This window comes from Cynocephalus volans, chromosome 8, assembly GCF_027409185.1.
Source record: "Cynocephalus volans isolate mCynVol1 chromosome 8, mCynVol1.pri, whole genome shotgun sequence".
NCBI lineage: Eukaryota > Metazoa > Chordata > Mammalia > Dermoptera > Cynocephalidae > Cynocephalus > Cynocephalus volans.
Genome location: NC_084467.1, coordinates 261,854 through 279,239, shown reverse-complemented (window position 1 = coordinate 279,239; position 17,386 = coordinate 261,854). Strand labels below are relative to the sequence as shown.

Sequence of the window (17,386 nt, the reverse complement as noted above, 5' to 3'; positions counted from 1 at the left end):
GAGTGTGTGGACATGGAGACTGTGTGTGTATGTGGACATGGGGCACATGCATGTGGACGTGAGGCACGTGAGGGCGTGCAGATGTGTGGGGTCACGCGTGAGTGTGTGGATGAGGCTGGTGAGGCCCATGGGTGGGTGCGAGGAGGAAGGGGCATGAGCGGGGGCTGCCCACAGCATCAGTGAGTGCAGGAGGACAGGGTGGGGTGACAAGCGAGGCTCAGACCGTGCATGTGGAAGTGGGGGTTCAGCGCAGGGCTAGGCCCACCCAGAAGCTCAAGTGCAGGCAGGAACCTGGAGCAGGGTGGGTGGACCTGCCTCCCGAGGGGTGCTCCAGCCTCCTGGGGCCGCAGGGGGACAGGGGCTTCTTCAAGCATCCACTACCAGACCTGCCGGGCTGTGGAGGCCCCACGGACCCCAGGCCCACCTGGCTCTGGCCCTTGCCTGACTCCCCGCCCTCTGCCGCGCAGTCTGCCAGGGAAAGGACAGGTGGCCAGCCAATCCCTGAGCCAGGCCGCACCCCTGGCCAGCATGAGCAGGAGGATATAAATGCACCTGCCAGGAGCCCACGCCCGGGAACTCACACCCGCCTCAGCCGGTGGGTGAGCTCCACGCCTAGAAGAGCACACGCATGCCCCGGTGCCCTGCCTGCCTGGGACGGAGCAGAGGGCGCACCTGCCGGACCGGTGCCACGGGACAGCTGCCAAGTAGAGCACAGGCCGGGCCGGGCCAGGAGGACAGGGAGCCAACGCTGCCTGAGCAGGGGAGCCTGGAGCCTCAGAGCCTGACCACGGCCGGCCAAGAGGACCATGCCCAGCACCCGCTGAGCCCCAGCTGCCAGGTAAGGCCAGCTCAGCCTGTGCTTACCTCTCACCTGTTACAGGCTCGGGGTGGGGCACTATCGCAGAGGGGTGGGGCCTGGTGCCAGGGAACCAGTTCTGTGGAGTGCACAGGCTGGGGGAAGACAGTCCTGCGGTCCCCCCCAGACCCTGCCACGGCCGTTGCCTGGCCTGAGGATGCCGTGACATCACATGCTGGGTGCTTGGAGCTCGTGTGACATCACAGTGATGTCACCGTGACTCATGGTGGTCACTGCGATTATGTGGCATCACCTGAGACATTCCACCCGGCCTGCCTGGGACTGGCCAATGAGTCAGGGTCGGGCCAGGCAGTGCCACGGGTCACTTCTGGGGTGGCATCCTGGGCTCCGTGGGGTCACATGGCCAAAGCCTCTGAGATTCATGGCAAAGATGAAAGAAAAGTTGCCCCCTTACCCACTCTCCTCCAGGCAGGACCCCTGTGGCATGAGTCACCAGGACCAGGTGTACCTGTGGCTCCCGGGGGTGGAGACCTGAGCCCAGGGGAGGGGCAGGGGGAGGAAGACCCCGCACATCCCGCTTCCTCCCTGAGAGGCAGCCATGGTGCCTTGACGTGGCGGGGTGGTGGGCTGGCCCAGAGAGGATGGCTGAGGTTCACCTGCATCCACACCCCTGGCCACGGGCTAGGAAGCATGTCTAGGCCCTGGCCACTGGCACCAGATCGTCATCACCAGCCAGACAAGCTGGCCCCACAGGTTCCAGAAATCTTCCCCAGGCCCCCCCAGAGACCCTGCTGCCCACGCTCACACAGCTGCCTGAAAATCCGGCACCCACGCTGGGATCCGAGCCCAAGCCCACCTCACCCAACCCAGAGCCACAGGCCCACCCATGAGCCGCACCCTGTACAGCCCAGGGCCCGCGGGCATCTCGGTCGTGACCCTGGCTGAGTCACCCCACTCTCCAAGCTGCCTTTTCCACACTGGCTGGGATGAGCATCCCACGACGTGGGCCTGGACATGTGGAGCCCTGGTGTAAACATCAGCCATCGTGGGCCATTGTCACCATCGCCGTTATTCCTTCTTGGGCAGCGTAGGCAGGAAGCATCCTCTTAGTGGTCAGCGTGACCCCACGCACACAGCCTCCATTCCCAGAGCCCCTCTGGGTACCCGGGGTTCTTCTGGCCAGCAGTGTGAGAACATGGAGAGGGAAGGGCGACATGGGCCGAAAGACCTCCAGGGGGCATGGAGGGAGGGGTCTCTCTGGAGGTGCCCACAGGTGGACAGTGCTTTTCCCTAGGGCCTTTGTGGCTGGGCAAAAGAGAAGGAGAAGCAGAGGGTGACAAACTGACCTCAGAAGAAAGGGGCAGCCTGTGGTCACTCATAGTGATCTCTGTGTGTCCCACAGCTCAGAGCCATGTCATCAGAGCAGCAGGTGTGGCACACGGCTGTGCCACCCCCCGGCCAGAGCAGCTGCACAACCACGGTCACCTGGTCGCCCAGCTCAGCGGGCAGCCCCCGGTCCCCCAGCTCAGCGGGCAGCCCCCGGTCCCCCAGCTCGGCGGTCAGCCCCCGGTCACTGAGCACCCCTGGCTCAGAGAAGGTGGCATCCCCGCTGGAGTGCTCCATCTGCTTCTCAGGATACGACAACATCTTCAAGACCCCCAAGGAGCTTTCCTGCACCCACGTCTTCTGCCTGGAGTGCCTGGCCCGGTTGGCGGCCGCCCAGCCAACAGGGAGCCCGGGCGGCGAGGCTGTGCCCTGCCCATTCTGCCGGCAGCCCACAGCTGTGCCAGCTGCCGGGGCCCCCGCGCTGCGCACCAGCCGCCAGCTGCAGGCCCGGATGCCGGTGCACCTGCGGCAGGAGGAGCAGGTGTGGCTGGAGGGCACCAAGCTGTGCTGCCGCCCGCTGCTCGCCACGCCCGGCCGCGCGGCGCCCGACTTCCTGTGCGTGGACGTGGGCCTGAGCAAGCCCGCCGAGCCCGCCGCGCCCGTGCCGGCCCTGGGCCCTGCCCGCCGCCGGGGCCGCCTGGCCCGCTGCTGGGCCCGCTGTGGGGACTGGAGGCGCCTGGCGCTCATCTCGGCCCTGCTGCTGCTGCTCTTCTGCGTGGTGCTGTGGCCCGTGCAATGTGCGCTCAGGACTGGGAACCTGCACTGCCTCCCCCGGACCCCCGCAGCCACCACCGCCTCCATTCTCCCTTCTCCCTCGGGCCTCTGATGGACAACTGGGGTCACCAGCCTGTGGCCCAGCTCCGTGGGTGTGTGACAGCTGGGGTCAAGGGCACAGCAGCCTCTGGAAGTCAGTCTCCAGGGACCCCAAAGAAGCCTCAACATCTTTGAGGGCCCACGTGGACCCCACTGAGACTGTACCCCATTCAGCACGCCTGCCCCTCACTCGCTGGGTCCTGATGGGATGGACAGAATGGACGTAAAGGTCCCCAAAGTCTCTAAGCACCACAGGGCCCCAGACACCGCCCCCCTACTCACATCTTGCAGATGTGGAAGAAGGCCCAGGAGAGAGCCCGGCGAGCCCGCCCGTCCCCACACACACTGTGAACCGTCTGCGGGGCAGCCCCTTGCCAGGGCTCCCATCCTGCGTTGCACTCTAACATTTCACCCACTGTCCTCCCCCAGACCCCTTCTCCAGGCAGGCCTGGCCCCTTCCTCTGGGTGGGGGGACTAATCGTCCCCTCTGACAGGAGAACAGAGGGCAGAGGCAGGGCAACCTCCCCCGCCCTACAATCGCGAGGCAACTGCAGAGACTTCCCAGCCACCCAACCCCACCCCTGGGAATTGTACATTTTTAAATAAATTATTTTGTATTCACATTTGGTAAGAGGTCCTCACCCCGCGTGCCCCTGCTCCCTGCCCCATTCAGCCCCCTCCTCCAGAAAGGTCCCCAGTCTGCCCCTGCCCCAGCCTTGGGTGGGCCCAAGGTTCTGGGGGTCCAACCCCTGCTCCCTCTGGGCTGCAGCCAGGCTGTGGCCCCAGTGCTGTGAAGCTTCCTCAGGGAGATGGAGAGAGCCCCAGAGCATCCAGGGCAGGGTGGCAGGGCCGGGTGAGGGGCCTTGGCCTGGCCCACAGCCCAGCACTCCAAGGGGGCCCTTCTCTTTGCCTGCCCCACCATACTGGGCCACACTCCCAAGAACTCACAGTCCCACAGCCCCCACAGGAGCCTGACTGGAGAGCCACAGAACCCAAGACTTGCATGGGAACTGGGGCCTCAGTGTCCACGGAAGCAGGGGTGGTGGCCTGAAGACCCACAATCCATAGGTCACTCTGGCAGACCTTCCAGCCCTGGCTGGTGAGGCGGCAAAGCACAGTGTCACGAGGGATGGGCGGGAGTCCTGCCAGCCCCACCTGGGTTCTGCCATCAGCCCCGGGAATCCTGCAGCACCAGGCAGGCATGGCCGGTTCCAGCCTGGGCACGTCTCAGCCTCCTTACCCCTGACCCCAAAGCCCGGGTACTTCCTACTCCAGCCAGGTGGGAATCGGGCCAGGGTGGGGAGGGGGCTCGGGAGCCCTGGAGAAGCTGGGTCCAGCTGTGGGGACCCACACGCACCCTTTCCCCAGGCCCCAACAAAGACACAGAGCGGCAAAGACAGCAGTTTACTGAGAAGACCACAAAATCACAGGCCATTCCATAATGGGTCCACAGGCCAGTGACATCACACTGTCACACACAGTCATGCACACGCGGGGCCACACCCAGGCATGTGTAGCTGCACGCGTGGGTCCAAGGGCATCTCAAACATGCCCTCATTCTACAAGCATTTATCAGCGGGTGACCACGGGGACGCAGTCACCGCCTGGCAGGCCAGAGCACCCTGTTGTGGGCAGGGCTGAAGAGTGGATGCAGGGGAGCCAGGCACGAACACTGCTGGCTACAGTCAGGTCGGGTGCAGACGACACTCGTGTCCCTGGTCACTGATGCCACACGCAGGCTCACGCGCGGTGCCCGCAGCCGCCTCCCGCCCCCCGCGCGGGTCTGCGCGGCCTCGGGCGCGGCAGCTTCTCGTACACGCCGCCCGCCGCCTCCGGGGTCCTGCGGGCGGAGAGGAGCTCGACGCAGCCCCCGGCGCGACCCCGGCCCGGCCCCGCCCGACGCCCCCATCACGGTGCGGGCCGGCGGCTGCGGCCAGGGCCGGCGGGCGCGGCGCGCACGTTCAGGTAGTCGCGCCCCTCGGGCGGCTCGCGCTGGGGACAGGGGCCGCGGGTCACCACGGGGACGCCCGCGCAGGCCCCGCTCCGGCCCCGCCCCGGCCCCACCTGCTCGCGCAGGCGCAGCTGCTCGCCCTGGATGTACCGCTGCAGCGCCAGGTACACGAACTTGTACTGCGCCTCGGTCTGCACCATGCCCGAGCGCTGCCGCCGCACCAGCTGGATCGTCTTGGGGATGTCGATGTCGCAGTCCAGCCCTGGGGACGAGCGCGCTCAGGGCGGGGCTGGCGGGCAGGGGCGGGCTAGGGGCGGGGCGGGACCGAGCGGCTCACCCTTCCTGCGGACGACGCCCACCAGGATGTCAATCACGATGATGGTGCCAGTGCGTCCAATGCCCGCGCTGTGACGACGAACCAGGTGGCCTGTGGCGGGTTCTCGGACCAGACCCGGCCCCGCCCCCTCGCCCCTGCAGTGTCCGCCCTGCCCCGCCCCCTCGCACCTGCAGGGTCCGCCCCGCCCCCGCCCCGCCCCCTCGCACCTGCAGGGTCCGCCCCGCCCCCGCCCCTGCACCCACCCTCGCACCTGCAGGGTCCGCCCCGCCCCGCCCCCTCGCCCCTGCAGGGTCCGCCCCGCCCCCGCCCCTGCACCCACCCTCGCCCCTGCAGTGTCCGCCCTGCCCCCGCCCCTGCACCCACCCTCGCCCCTGCAGGGTCCGCCCCGCCCCCGCCCCTGCACCCACCCTCGCACCTGCAGTGCACCACCATGGGCCCCGCCTCCGGCACGCTGCTCTGGGCCCGGTTCACCTCATCCAGGAAGCCGAGGACACCGGCGGGCTCGGCCGGGACCCCGTGGTCCGGCCAGCTGAAGTACTGGTAGTGCTTGACCTTGCGCGGCGGCTCCTCCTGGACGAGGGCCGGCGGTGAGCGCGAGCCCCCGCCCGTCGGGGCAGCGATGGGGCCGGCACACAGGGTCTGAGGACGCTGCTGTGACCCCCGGGGCGGGAGGGGCGCGGGGGATGAGCCTGGCAGGGCTGGGATTGCGGGAAGGAGTGACCAGGTGGAGGGGCTGAGGATGGGCCAAGGCCAAGCAGGAAGGGCGTGAAGGAAAGGACAGGACTGGGGAGGGCTCAGAGACGGTCCCCGGAGGTTCAGGTGCCTGGGGAAGGGAAGACGGAGCGAGGCGGGAGGAGAGGCAGGTTGTGGGGACAGTGAGTTCTACTGGAAAGAGCCCTATTCGAGAAATCTATGCGGGCCTGCAGGACGCCTCCAGGTGGTTAGACACGGGGCCGGGGGCTGCGGGGGTGGGGGAGGGAATCTGTGCCTGGGACTTTAGAAATAAACACTACGGGGCCACAAAGGAGACAGAAGCTGCAGAATGGGTCAGGGAGAGGCGCATGTGAGTGAGGCCACCCTGGAGCCAGGGACGGGGGCCTGGGGCCTAGGCGGAGAATGTGGCCGGCCTCAGTGGACAGTGCCCAGAGCCCAGGTCTGGACTGTGCCCACTGGGTTGAAGGACATGAAAACCACCAAAGCCACTGGTGTTGGGTGAAGCCAGGTGTGTGGGGGAGTCTCCCAGCTCAGGGTCTCCTCACCCCCAGCATGGACCTGAGTATCCCCTGGACCACTCTGATCCATCATAGCCCTGCAGGTTCCATTGCCCACTAGGCCCACCTGGTCTGGCTGCCACACCTGCAGCTCCCGCACGCAGTAACCCTGGGCCTGGCGCTCAGCCACATTGCGCACGTGCACGTGGCCATACTCTTGGCTGCCATGCAGCTCTGGCCAATACCGGAAACACTTGTTCTGGGGGGAAGTGCTTTGCATCAGCCTCGCTGGAAGACCACCAGCACCCTTGCCCAGCACCCTGCAGAGACACACGCATACACGTGCATTCACTGGGGCTCTCCTGGGCCCTCCCCACGCCCCCGTCCCCGTCCCCGTCCCCACTGTCCCGTGTACGTAGGTTCTGAGGCCCAGTCAGGAAGGTGACCAGCTGAAGGAGAGGCAAGGCTGGGCCAGCCGCCAGCACAGGGCGGGACAAGCACGCAGAGCGCCAGTACTGCACACCTACCCGGCCTCGCTCCACCTCCCTGGTGGTCATGACAATGACATGCGTGTTCTCCTGGTACACCATGGCCCAGAAGGCAGCCACCGTGGTCTGCAGACAGCCCTGTGTGGCAATGTACACCTTGCCCCGTTCATGGCCTGGTTTCTCCTCTGGGTCACTCTGAAAAGGAGTGGGGGTCAACTATCCGCAGTTTCCAGCAACTAAAGCTGGGAGGACAGGCACAAGTTATGCAAATGTTATGCAAAATAGCCCCCAGCAGCTCAAACACAGTTCCTCACACTCCAGGCCAGGGAGGGGCTTAGGACCAATGTTCAGACCAGCCCTCAGAGGACCCCTGGGGGACTGCCGCCTACACGCCCCCCCATGTCTACTGCCCTGCCAGGGTCCACACTTTGCCCATGGTCTCTTGGGACTCTGGCTCTTCCTGGACCTGCCAGCAGGAGCTTCAGGCTCCCGAAGTTTAAGATGTCCTCACTGGTCAACGGTGGGGTCACGCAGTCGCATGCCACACACACCTGCCTCCCTAACACACCCACCCTGATGTAGTTGGCGTTAATATAGTCGGCTCCAGGCACGCTGTCGTCCACATCACGCAGGATGACACGGGTGGTATCAACTGGGAGGGGAGATGTGGCTCAGGTCTCACAGGGAAGACAGAAGCTTGTGGGCCCCACCTGCCTCTTGCCCTCGGACCCCATGGTGAGCAGAGATGGGGGAGGAGGGGTTCAGGGTGTGCAAGAGGGGACGTACATCAGTGATGGCAGACACACTCCCTGCACCTCCAGACCCCCACAGATGGGCCCCCACATGTACATGTGGCGAGTGGAGCCAGGCCCCACGCCAGCCCCACCATGGTCCTCACAGGGAAGGATGTTCTTGTAGCGATTCTTGGGCTTGTTCTCTGGCCGCTGTCCCTCCTTCCGGGGGTACAGGAGCCGGCATTCCTGCTGCTGCAGCATCTGGAGGGAATGGAGCCTTCAGTCCCCGCCCCAGAGCCCCTTTCCCTGCCCCTACACCCCTCTAGGGCCCCAGCCCCAGAGGACGGGAGTCAGGGCGGGCAGAGGTGGGGAGCACCTCGAACTCCTCCCAGAAGCCCTGCTTGGCCTCGCTGGCGGCTGCGGCTGCGCTGAGCTCCCGCACACGGCTCTCGATGCTCTCAGCAGTGATCCTCGTGGCTTTGAGGGGCTGGCAGGGAGAGGCCCGAGTCGAGGCTTAGGAGGGCCCAAGGTCCAGCGACCCCAGTCCTCCCCTGGGGACAGCTGCCCTGACCCCACACCCTTCCACGTGGCCCCTTGCCCCGAGCCTGGTGTTCTCATCTGGGAAGGTCACTGAGGTCTGGTGTGAAGGTCCAACACAAGCTGGGGCTATACGTCCCCCTTCCCCTCGGCCACTCAGGTTCCCGGGAGCCCCCTTGCAGGAAGTCTTGGCTGACACCAGCCTACGACCCCTGGCCTTCCTGGATGGGGCTGTGCCGGCCTCCCTTGCCCCCACGCATGGGGAGATCCCCGCTCTGGATCCAGGGTTGATATGCATGGGGGCACACCTGCTTGAGGTGCACCACGGCCCCTGACTTCTCCACCATGGGGTTCTTCCTGTAGTGCTCAACCAGCTCTCGCAGTGTGTCGAACCGCTCTCCACCGCCCACGTCGTACTTCCCGTCTGACTGTGGGGGCAGCAGTGAGGGGCCTGGCCACGACGACCAGGCCTTCCCAGAGGCACTCCCCACCCTGCTGCCACCTCCCACCTGGAAGCGGATCATGATGTGGGTGACCCGGGCCCGGCGGTCCACGCCCTGTACTTTGTCCAGCTCCTGAGTCAGCACTGACAGCACAAAGTCTCCGGGTTTGCTCTGACTCTCTCGCACCAGGAAGCTGCCCGGACGTCCCTTCTCCATCAGCAGCTTCTCGGCCTCCTTGCCAGACAGGTGCCCGTGGTACCAGCTGGCCCAGGAGTGGAAGCAAGCACAGGTGAGGCTGGCGGCCACAGCCTGGCCAGGTGACGGACGAAGACCCACACAAAGCAGAAGGCGTGGAGACAGACAGACACAGCATCCCTGGGGGCCAGACTGCACCCCCGACTCAGGTGCCAGTGGGAGGCAGGCCAGGCGGGCTCTGCAGGGCCTGGGGAGGCCACCAGGGGGCAGCCTGGTCCTCAGCAGGGAGGGGCAGGGTGGCCTCCCCAAACCATCTCCCGCTTCCCTGGCAGATGCACGGTGGGACCAGAGCAGGACTCCTGCACCCCTGCACCCGTGTCCAGCGCCTCGGACTTGGAGGAATGAGGCTCAGGACCCGAGGGGGTGCAGGACACCCCCCCAGCTTTGCTGGACTATCCCCAACCCTGAAGCCATGCCCAGCAGACACTGCCCGTCATGCTCATGCACACGTGTGCAGACAGACACACAGATGCCTGGCCGGGGCTCACCGCTCTGATGTGGGGTCCTGGCAGCCCAGCGGGTGCCGTAGCTCCACGGGGGCCCCGCTGCGCTCGCGGAGTGGGCCCCCATGCCGGCCCGTGTAGTGCTGCACCAGCTCTGCCAGCGTTGCAAACTTCTCCCCTCCATAGAGGTCGTAGTAGTCGCCCGTGTTCTGGATCTTGATGTGGGTCACCTCCTCATGGCGCCTGGAGGGCGGGCCAGCCGCTGTTGGGGGGGTGCCAGGCTCCCGCCATCCATCCCCCTTCTCATTGCCACCCTCAGCTTCTGGAACAGTCCGTGGGCTTTTCCTGAAGTGAGGTTCCAGTCCCTGCCTGCCGTTCCCCGCCAGGAGCAGTGGGGCCAAGGCCGGGCCCCTCCCTGCTGCAGCCCGTCCAGCCAGTATCCCCAGCCCCCACACCCCACACCCCTAACCCCTAGCCTGGAGCCTGAGGTTGGGGCAGCCTTCCACCAATGGCTCTGCCTCACTCCAGGCCCCATGCCCATCCGCCCACGTGCCACCGAGACTGCCCGACCCCACAGTGAGATCTAGAGCCCTGTTAGAAGCCCCCAGCCCCAACCCCCACCCTCCCTCACAGGCTGGCTCTTCCCCACCCAAGGCAGATGGGGTCCGACTGACTGTCACTCTGCCAGTCACAGCCCCTCCCCCACCCTCCTCCCCACACTGTGGCTCTTTCAAGGGCTCAGGCCAGACCCCCAATGGGTGGCAGAGGGAAGCACCCCCAGGAGCTGGGGAGCACAATCATGGCCATTGAGGCCCCCTGCCCGGACCCAGTCTCCTCAGAGGGCAGGTGTGGGGTCGTGCTGATGCCCCCACCTCATTGAGTCCTCTCCAAAGGCCCCTGTAAATGTTCCTTCCTGCCCAGAGGCCACCAGGCCCAACTCCTAGCCACCCTCCCCAAGCTGTTATCTCACAGCACCCAGGTTCTCGGATGTCCAGCCGCTAGCTGGGCCTCACTTAACCAGGACGCTTCCCACCACCCCACCTGTGTCCCCAGCTGAAGTGTTCAGACCCCTTGAGACCAAGGCCTGCTCACACCTGGCCAGGGGACCGCCCACCTGACAGATAGCGTGAAGCCCCCCGGGCTGCTCTTGCTGGGTCTGGCCAGGAAGCTCCCGTGCTGGCCTCTGGAAAGGAGCAGCTTCTCTGCCTCCACCCCACTGATATTGGGGTGAAACCACCTGGAAAGGGGAGAGCGTGTGGGTGACCTCGCAGAACCCTGCCCCACACCCAATCTCCACTACTGTCTTTGTGGCAAACACCCACGATGCCAGTGTGGGGTGACCCCGTGCAGCAAGCTGGTGATGAGCAATGACCGGGGGTCTGGGAGGGATGGGGGAGGCTGTGGGGTCCTGGGGACAGGGGTGCAGTGGCGGGTGGGTGGGATCCCTCCAGCACTTCCATGAGGACGCCATCAGGAACCTCTTGGCTCAAGTTCTCCCTGTCCCGCCACGGTGTCCCAGCTTCTCAGGGAACCCCGCAGCTGGCCCATCAGCAGACCCTGTCCCACCCCCACCACCCCCACCACCCCTTCCCAGTCCTGGGTGCCACCATCTCCCAAAGGGCACCCGTAGCAGCCAGAGGGACCCGTCACCTACTCAGACACCCCTACCACACTCAGAACAGGAGCACAGCCCACAGGCCAAACCCACACACCACACCCCGGATCCCGGATTCACAGCCTCGGAACCGTGCGCAATAGGCGAGTGTCCACCCTGGCCGTGGTGACGTGTTGGCGCAGCCGCGCTGCCCGACACAGGCCCACTCCCCTGCCCTCCCCCTGCTCTGCCATCTATTGCACTTGTTTGTTTGCTGTGTGTCTCCCACGTAGGGACGTGAGCTGCCCGCAGGCAGAGGCTGCTGGGAGACTGCTCTGAACCTGCAGGCAGGGCCGGGCCGGCACGAGTGAGCACGTCTGACTCAGGTGCTGACCGTGCGGCCAGGTGGCAGGCAGGTGTGCGAGGACAGTCCCCACTCCTGAGAGGCAGGAGCAGCCGTGCTTGTCCTGCTGACCGTGGGGCGGCGCAGACAGGCGCGAGGGTGGTTGGGGCAGGAGGGGGCTGGGGCTGCATCCCCCGCCCCCTCTGTCAGCCCTGCCTCCCTGGGACTGTCCTTGTCACAGGGTCCCATGGGGTGGGGGCCAGGCCAGCGAGGGCTGCCTGCTGTTTCCTTTACCGGCTTTTGTCTTTTGCCCCAGCATGGCATGTCTCCCCCCAGGGCGGGAACTTCTGAGCTGAGGATTAAGCCGTACTCATGAGGGAGCCCCGGGGCCTCCCAGGATGTCAGCAGAAAGGGCAGCACAAAGTAGGAGGGAACGGGCAGGGTCGGGGCCCCTCAGCCCCGCACCTCTCTTGGAAGTCAATCCCGGGGGGTAAGACTGTGACGGATCCAGCACTGGCAGCACTGTCCCCGCAGCCCGGCTTCACATCTGGTTCTAGCATGTCCCTGGCTGCACCTGCCCAGGGTCCTGCTCGAAGGAATAAGCGAAGGCCCCAGCTCCGCTGGCTGCCACGACGACCCCACGCTGCGGCCTCCCGGATGGTGGCCCGCAGCCCACCCTGGCCGGTCGTCAGCGGCGTCCGACTCCCGCGTTAATGCGGGGGCTGCGGTGCCTGGCCTGGGTCCCGCCCCGGTCCTGGAATGGAATCGAAATCTCGCCGCCCTGAGGACGGAGCCGGAAGCTCCCCTCAGGCCTCCCCTTGTCCCTTCGGCTCCCGCCCGAGACTCCTCGAGGGAGCCGCGGTCCCACGGGGTCGCCGATGGCCGCGGGCATGGAAACGCCAACAAGTGAAAATCCAATGAAAGCAGAACTTCTGCTGCTCGGCCACGCAGCTGAGCAGCCACTAGCTCCTGGCCCGCCGGGTCCACACCGTGGCGTCCTCTCGGACCCGTCCCCTGCCTCCCCACCCCCTCCCCACGCCCCCGGCGCCCCTCACCCTGGCCCGGCTCCTCGGCTGCGTCCTGCCCTCCTTTTCCTGAGCCCCTGATGTTGGAGCCCCCACGCCCCGCTCCTCTCCGTGTGCAGGCCTGGGGGTTCTAGCACCATCCACGGCCATCTGCCCTCCCGCCCCACTTTGGCTCTGAGCTTCAGACTCTCAGACACCTGCCTTCAGCATCTCTGTGTGGGAAGACGACAGCCTCTCTCTTGACATCTGCAAAACTCAAAGCTCCTGACGTTGCCCCAAACCCCTGTTGCTGTGCATCTTCCTCAGTCAGGGACAGGCGGGCCCTACCCCTCACCCGACACTCAGGCCCCAGCCCTGCCACCTCTCATCCTACCTGCCAAATGTGCCAGAACCATCCACCCCTCCCCCTGCCCTGGACCCGGCGCCCACCGGCTCTCTACCTCACCCCTGACCCCACAGCCAAGCCACGGCAGACAGAGGGACTCGGGAAATGTACATCAGAGCTGCCCACAGCTCATCCTCGTCCCCCTGTGGCTCTCAGAAGTAGTCACAAAGTCCTGGTGGCCCCAGCCCGCCATCCCCCTTGGGCCTGCCTGTAGGTCCTGGCTCATGCCTCCCGGAGGCCCTCGCTGGCCACTGGCTGGCACCACAGCTCCACCACTGTCCCTGCTGTCCACAAATGGCACGTGTCAACAGCAGGCAGCCATTTCTGTCACCCTGTGTCTTCTCCACGAGATGTCAGCTCCACATGGCAGGCTCCCCCTGACCTCCAAAACTCCCAGGGCCCATGTATGGCTCGGAGAGGCCCAGGAGCACAGGTGACCAGTCTGGGCCCACCTCACGGTGGGCGACAGTCCAGTCCATACCGCCCCGTGGGGAAGGAGGCACTGCCAGCCGGGCACTTCCAGGACACATTTTGGGCCTGGTGGCCCGAGCTCCCTCCCACACTGGCTCTGTAGGGGGGGCAACTCCTGCCGAATGGTCAGTGCTAGCATGAGGTTTCCTGGAGGAGCTGCCATATGGTGACCTCCAGGGCCAGTCCCAGGGGAGCAGGTGAGGCCACCAGGAAAAGGGCAACGGCCTCCCGCATCCTGGACCAGCCGTGAGACGCTGTGGAGGGGGAGGGGTTGGAACCCAGGAGGAGGCTTCCGACCCCCGCCTGGGCCGCCCACTCTGAGAACCACATCCTGCACCCAGGGCCCCCCGCTGGCCCCAGCAGCCTCAGCCTCCAGCCCATGACGGGCAATGCAGAGTGTGCGGGCAGGGGTGGAGGGCGGGGAGCCGGCATCGAAGCCGTGGAGAGGGCAAACGGCACCTCGTTTGTCCTTTTGGGGACTCTCGATCATACTTTCCATCCCCCTGTCCTCCCCCAGGCTACCACCTAGTCTATCGGGTGGAAATCTCCTGGGGGGGGGGGGTGGAGCCTCCTGAGGGTTGCAGCAACTCGGCCACATCCCCCCGCAGCACCACTGCCGTCCTTGCTCGCTGTCCCTGCAGGCCACCACAATCTCAGGCTGAGGCAGGGCCTCACACCCCTTCCAGGCCTGAAGGTGTGGCTGGTGCCCAGCAGGCCAGCGGGGCCGGCTGTACCTAGCCGAGGGGTGGGAGGAGAGAGGGAGGCTACAGGCCCCCATCTCCAATCCCTACCCGATCCCTGGTGCTGCTGGGGCAGGAGAGGGCTCCGGCAAGGCCCAGCCCCCACAGTGGAGGCCCCAGGGTCACCTCTGTGCTGAAGGGCTCCCTGGCTCCATGGCGGGTCAGTGACTCAGCTCTGCCCTGGTGACATGGCCAGGCAGGCCCGTGGGAGGGGGGTATGAGGGGGTGGGGCATACTGGGCCTCAGGCCCCCAACGTTCCCGACAGTCTAATGGCCCAAGGACAGCTGAGGTGACCCAAGAAGACAGCCTGAACCCAGACTGGCCACTAGCTGGTCCAGCTCTCTGCATGGCCCTGGCCTTGTTGTCACATCTGTAGATGGGACAGCTCCAACTCCGGGACCCTGGGATTCACCCCAGTAGGAGTGTGTGTTGGGGGACACATGAATGGCTTGTCAACATGCGTACATATATGGTACAGGAGCCAGGACATGCCTGTGTCCTGATGGTGGGGGATATACAGGCCATGGGAAAGGTTGGAATTCCAAGCTGGAGGACTTCACAGGAAGTGTCTTTCCTCATCTCTCTGCCCAGAACCTGAGGTCTTTCCCCCAACCCCAGCCCCTGAGGCCCCAGGCCCTGGCCTCTCCCGGTCCCAGAGGAACCCCAACCAGGGTCAGTACTGACTACACACAAGGAAATCAGCTGGAGACCTGTTTTCCTCCCCAACCCCTGGGTTGGAGGGGAACACAAGGGAGCTCAGCGGGCCCACCCCCAACGGGTCCCAGCCCCCTCGCAAGCACCACTACTGGCACATCAAACCACAGAGCCTAGGCATGCCCTGCCCCAGCCCTGCCCACTGCACTGGAGCCCCAGGGGTGAGTGGTGTTCACCGAGGTGCCCGTTCACCCACAAACCACAGGGTGGGGACTGTGGGTGGGGGGATAGGATCTACTCTGGGATTTGGTCAGGCCTGCCCAGGCCTGATAGGGGTGTGGGCAGGGCCCAGGGGCCTGAGGAGTGACAGTCCAGATGGTCAGCACAGGGTGGGGCGGGAAGGGGTGGCAGGGTGGGGCAGGGCCCAACCCGGGGCTTTCCCAGGCTGGGCCAGGGTCACATGCAGATGACATGTACACAATCCTTTCTGAGCACTGGCACTCTGCTGGGGGTACCTAGAGGTCATTCCAACCAGTCCCGCAACGTGTGGTGCACAGGTAACCTGCTTCTTCCTGGGTTCCAGCTGGATGCTAAACCCTGGAAGCACAGGGCTTGGGGTCCGACAAGTTGTTAGCAATCCCAGTCACTTCCACTGTTCCTCAGCATGAGAGGGCCCAAGACCCTGCCCTGTGCCACACTGCCTGCCTCTCCCCTCTGCTCCCACTCCTCACCTCCGAACTAGAGATCCTGGGATCCTCACCTCTCGGGAGCTGCTGGGAGAGGTGAGGAGAGTCAGGGGTCTCGTCTTGAGTTGGAGCAGGGAGAAGCCCTATGAGGCCCACAGATCAAACCCCGTCCAGTCCTTTGCCGATTTAAGGGTGGTCGTTCAGGGTACAGGGTGACCCTTCCAGTGACTTCCGGCCTCACCAAGTTCAAGCTCCAAAGTAGGGGGCTCTGGGTGAGGTGCCAGTAAGCAGTAACTTGTGGCTCACACCTCCACAGCTCCGGCTGATGTCCACATGCACACTTGAGTCTGAGCTTACCCGTGTGTGTGCACACACTCAGGGAGCAGGGAGCCGGCGGAAAGGGCAGGAAGTCCCCGGTTCCTGCCATACTTCCCACCTCCCTCTCCATGGAGGCAGGAAGCTGACCCGACCTGAGGCCGGTCCCAGCTCCCACGCACGTCCGCTCTGAGCACTCTACAGGCCAGGGCCCCCTAACTAGGGCCCCTGGAGGGGTCTGGAGGGGAGATGAGTCTGTGGAGGGAGGGGGGAGCCTTGCAGGTAGGCAGGCCAAGTCCATGGGGGGAAAGACTCGGCCCTTCAGGACCCCCCAGTGCTGCTGCCCTCAGTTTCAGGCCTAGGAAAGAGGGGTTTCCCCCACAGACTGCATCTCTGGCGGCTGAAAGCCTGGAGCAGGGCGAGGGGTCCCGGCGGGGTAGGGATAGGCGGTCGCTGTCCTGCCCCTGGTGCCCCACCACCTGCAGGGCACCTCCCAGGGGGTCAGGATGTGACTGACTTCCACCAAGGCCCAGCGTCCAGAGCGGAAAGGGTCGTTTCCACCCGCCTGAGTGTCCCGGCAGGCCGTGGCTATGGAGGAGGGCAGGTGTCAGGACTGCGGGCCGGGGGCGACCCGGCTGGGAGCCCGGGGACGCTCCGGGTCGCATCTGGCCCTCGCCCGCCCGTCGGCGCCCGTCGGGGCCAAAGCGCATCTCCTGAGGTGGAGGCGTCGAGGCCAGCGCGCGGCCCGGGCTCACCTGCGCGAGGTCATGTCTGCGCCGCTCCGCGGTCGGCGCTCGGGGCGCTCGGGGCGCTCGGGGCGACCGCGCCCTCGGGCTGCTGTGAGGACGTCCCCGCCCCGGCCCCGAGGCCCCGCCCCGGCCCCGGCCCCGCCCCGCCCCGGCCCCGCCCCCGAAGCCCCGCCAGGTCTCCTTAAAGGCGCCGCGCCCACCGGTGTCGCCGCGGCGCCGGGATGTTGGGACAAGAGCTGAGGTTTTTGAGGGCGTCCAGAACCCGGAAATTCACACGGGCGTCCCGGGCTCTAGGGAGAAGGCGCGTCAGGTGGCCGTGAAGGATCGTCCCGGCGCTTTCCTCCCTGCGGGCGGCCCGGACAGGAGGGGCAGGGGCCGGGGCGAGCACGAGCAGGGGACAAAGCAGACACCCCACCCCGGGCCCCCACTGGGCACAGGTGGGACGTGGACGGCCAGATCCAACCTGCGGACCAGGTCCTCCGTCCCCCCCACCCCTGCCGCCCGCGCCAGCCGGTGTCCCGGCTTCCTTCGTGATGCTGACGACCTCTGGTCCCAGCTCCTGCTGCAACTGCATCCCAGCTGGGGAGGAGCATCGCCTCCCCGTAGCTTCCTATCCCCAGGCCCACCTGTCTCCTGGGGCCCTCGGCTGCTACTGTCCTCTTTGCCCCCAAGGGCCAAATTCCCAGCCTACCTGAGCCCGTCCCAGGGAGGGGGCACCTCCTTTCCTCCCCTGGGACCGCCTTCCCTTTAGGAGTGGTGAACGGTGAATGGAACTCTCTCCCCTGGGGAGACCTACTGCTTCCAACCTCTGACCCCCCCATCCTCACACTCCACTGCTGAGAGCTGGTCCTGTCTGCCACCAAAGGTCATGTCGTCCTCCAGGCCACCTTTGAGTCCTCAGGGTCCTTCCCTCTCAGCTGCGGTTTCTCTGAAAACCGCTGTCCTGATTCCCTTGGCCGGACTGTGTCCCCTTCTCCTTGACCTCCCAGCACACCCAGTGTGCGCATC

General features: G+C 65.8%; 2 protein-coding genes across 2 annotated transcripts; one reads left to right on the top strand and one right to left on the bottom strand.

Annotated features, from left to right (window-relative positions):
• The first annotated feature begins 2,228 nt into the window (after positions 1–2,228).
• Positions 2,229–3,151, top strand: RNF223 (ring finger protein 223). The gene is given in 2 exon segments (XM_063104239.1): positions 2,229–3,002; positions 3,005–3,151. Coding segments are annotated over 2 exon segments (921 nt in total).
• Positions 3,152–4,613: 1,462 nt separating this feature from the next.
• Positions 4,614–16,427, bottom strand: LOC134383327 (tyrosine-protein phosphatase non-receptor type 11-like). The gene is made up of 14 exons (XM_063104238.1): positions 16,385–16,427; positions 10,530–10,652; positions 9,461–9,658; positions 8,784–8,979; positions 8,583–8,702; positions 8,114–8,224; positions 7,902–7,998; positions 7,576–7,655; positions 7,043–7,198; positions 6,643–6,774; positions 5,720–5,874; positions 5,305–5,372; positions 5,081–5,229; positions 4,614–4,856 (listed from the first exon to the last, which is right to left on the bottom strand). Exons 1-14 carry the CDS (start codon positions 16,396–16,398, stop codon positions 4,614–4,616), a joined length of 1,842 nt encoding a protein of 613 aa, XP_062960308.1. The 5' UTR covers positions 16,399–16,427.
• Positions 16,428–17,386: the final 959 nt, after the last annotated feature.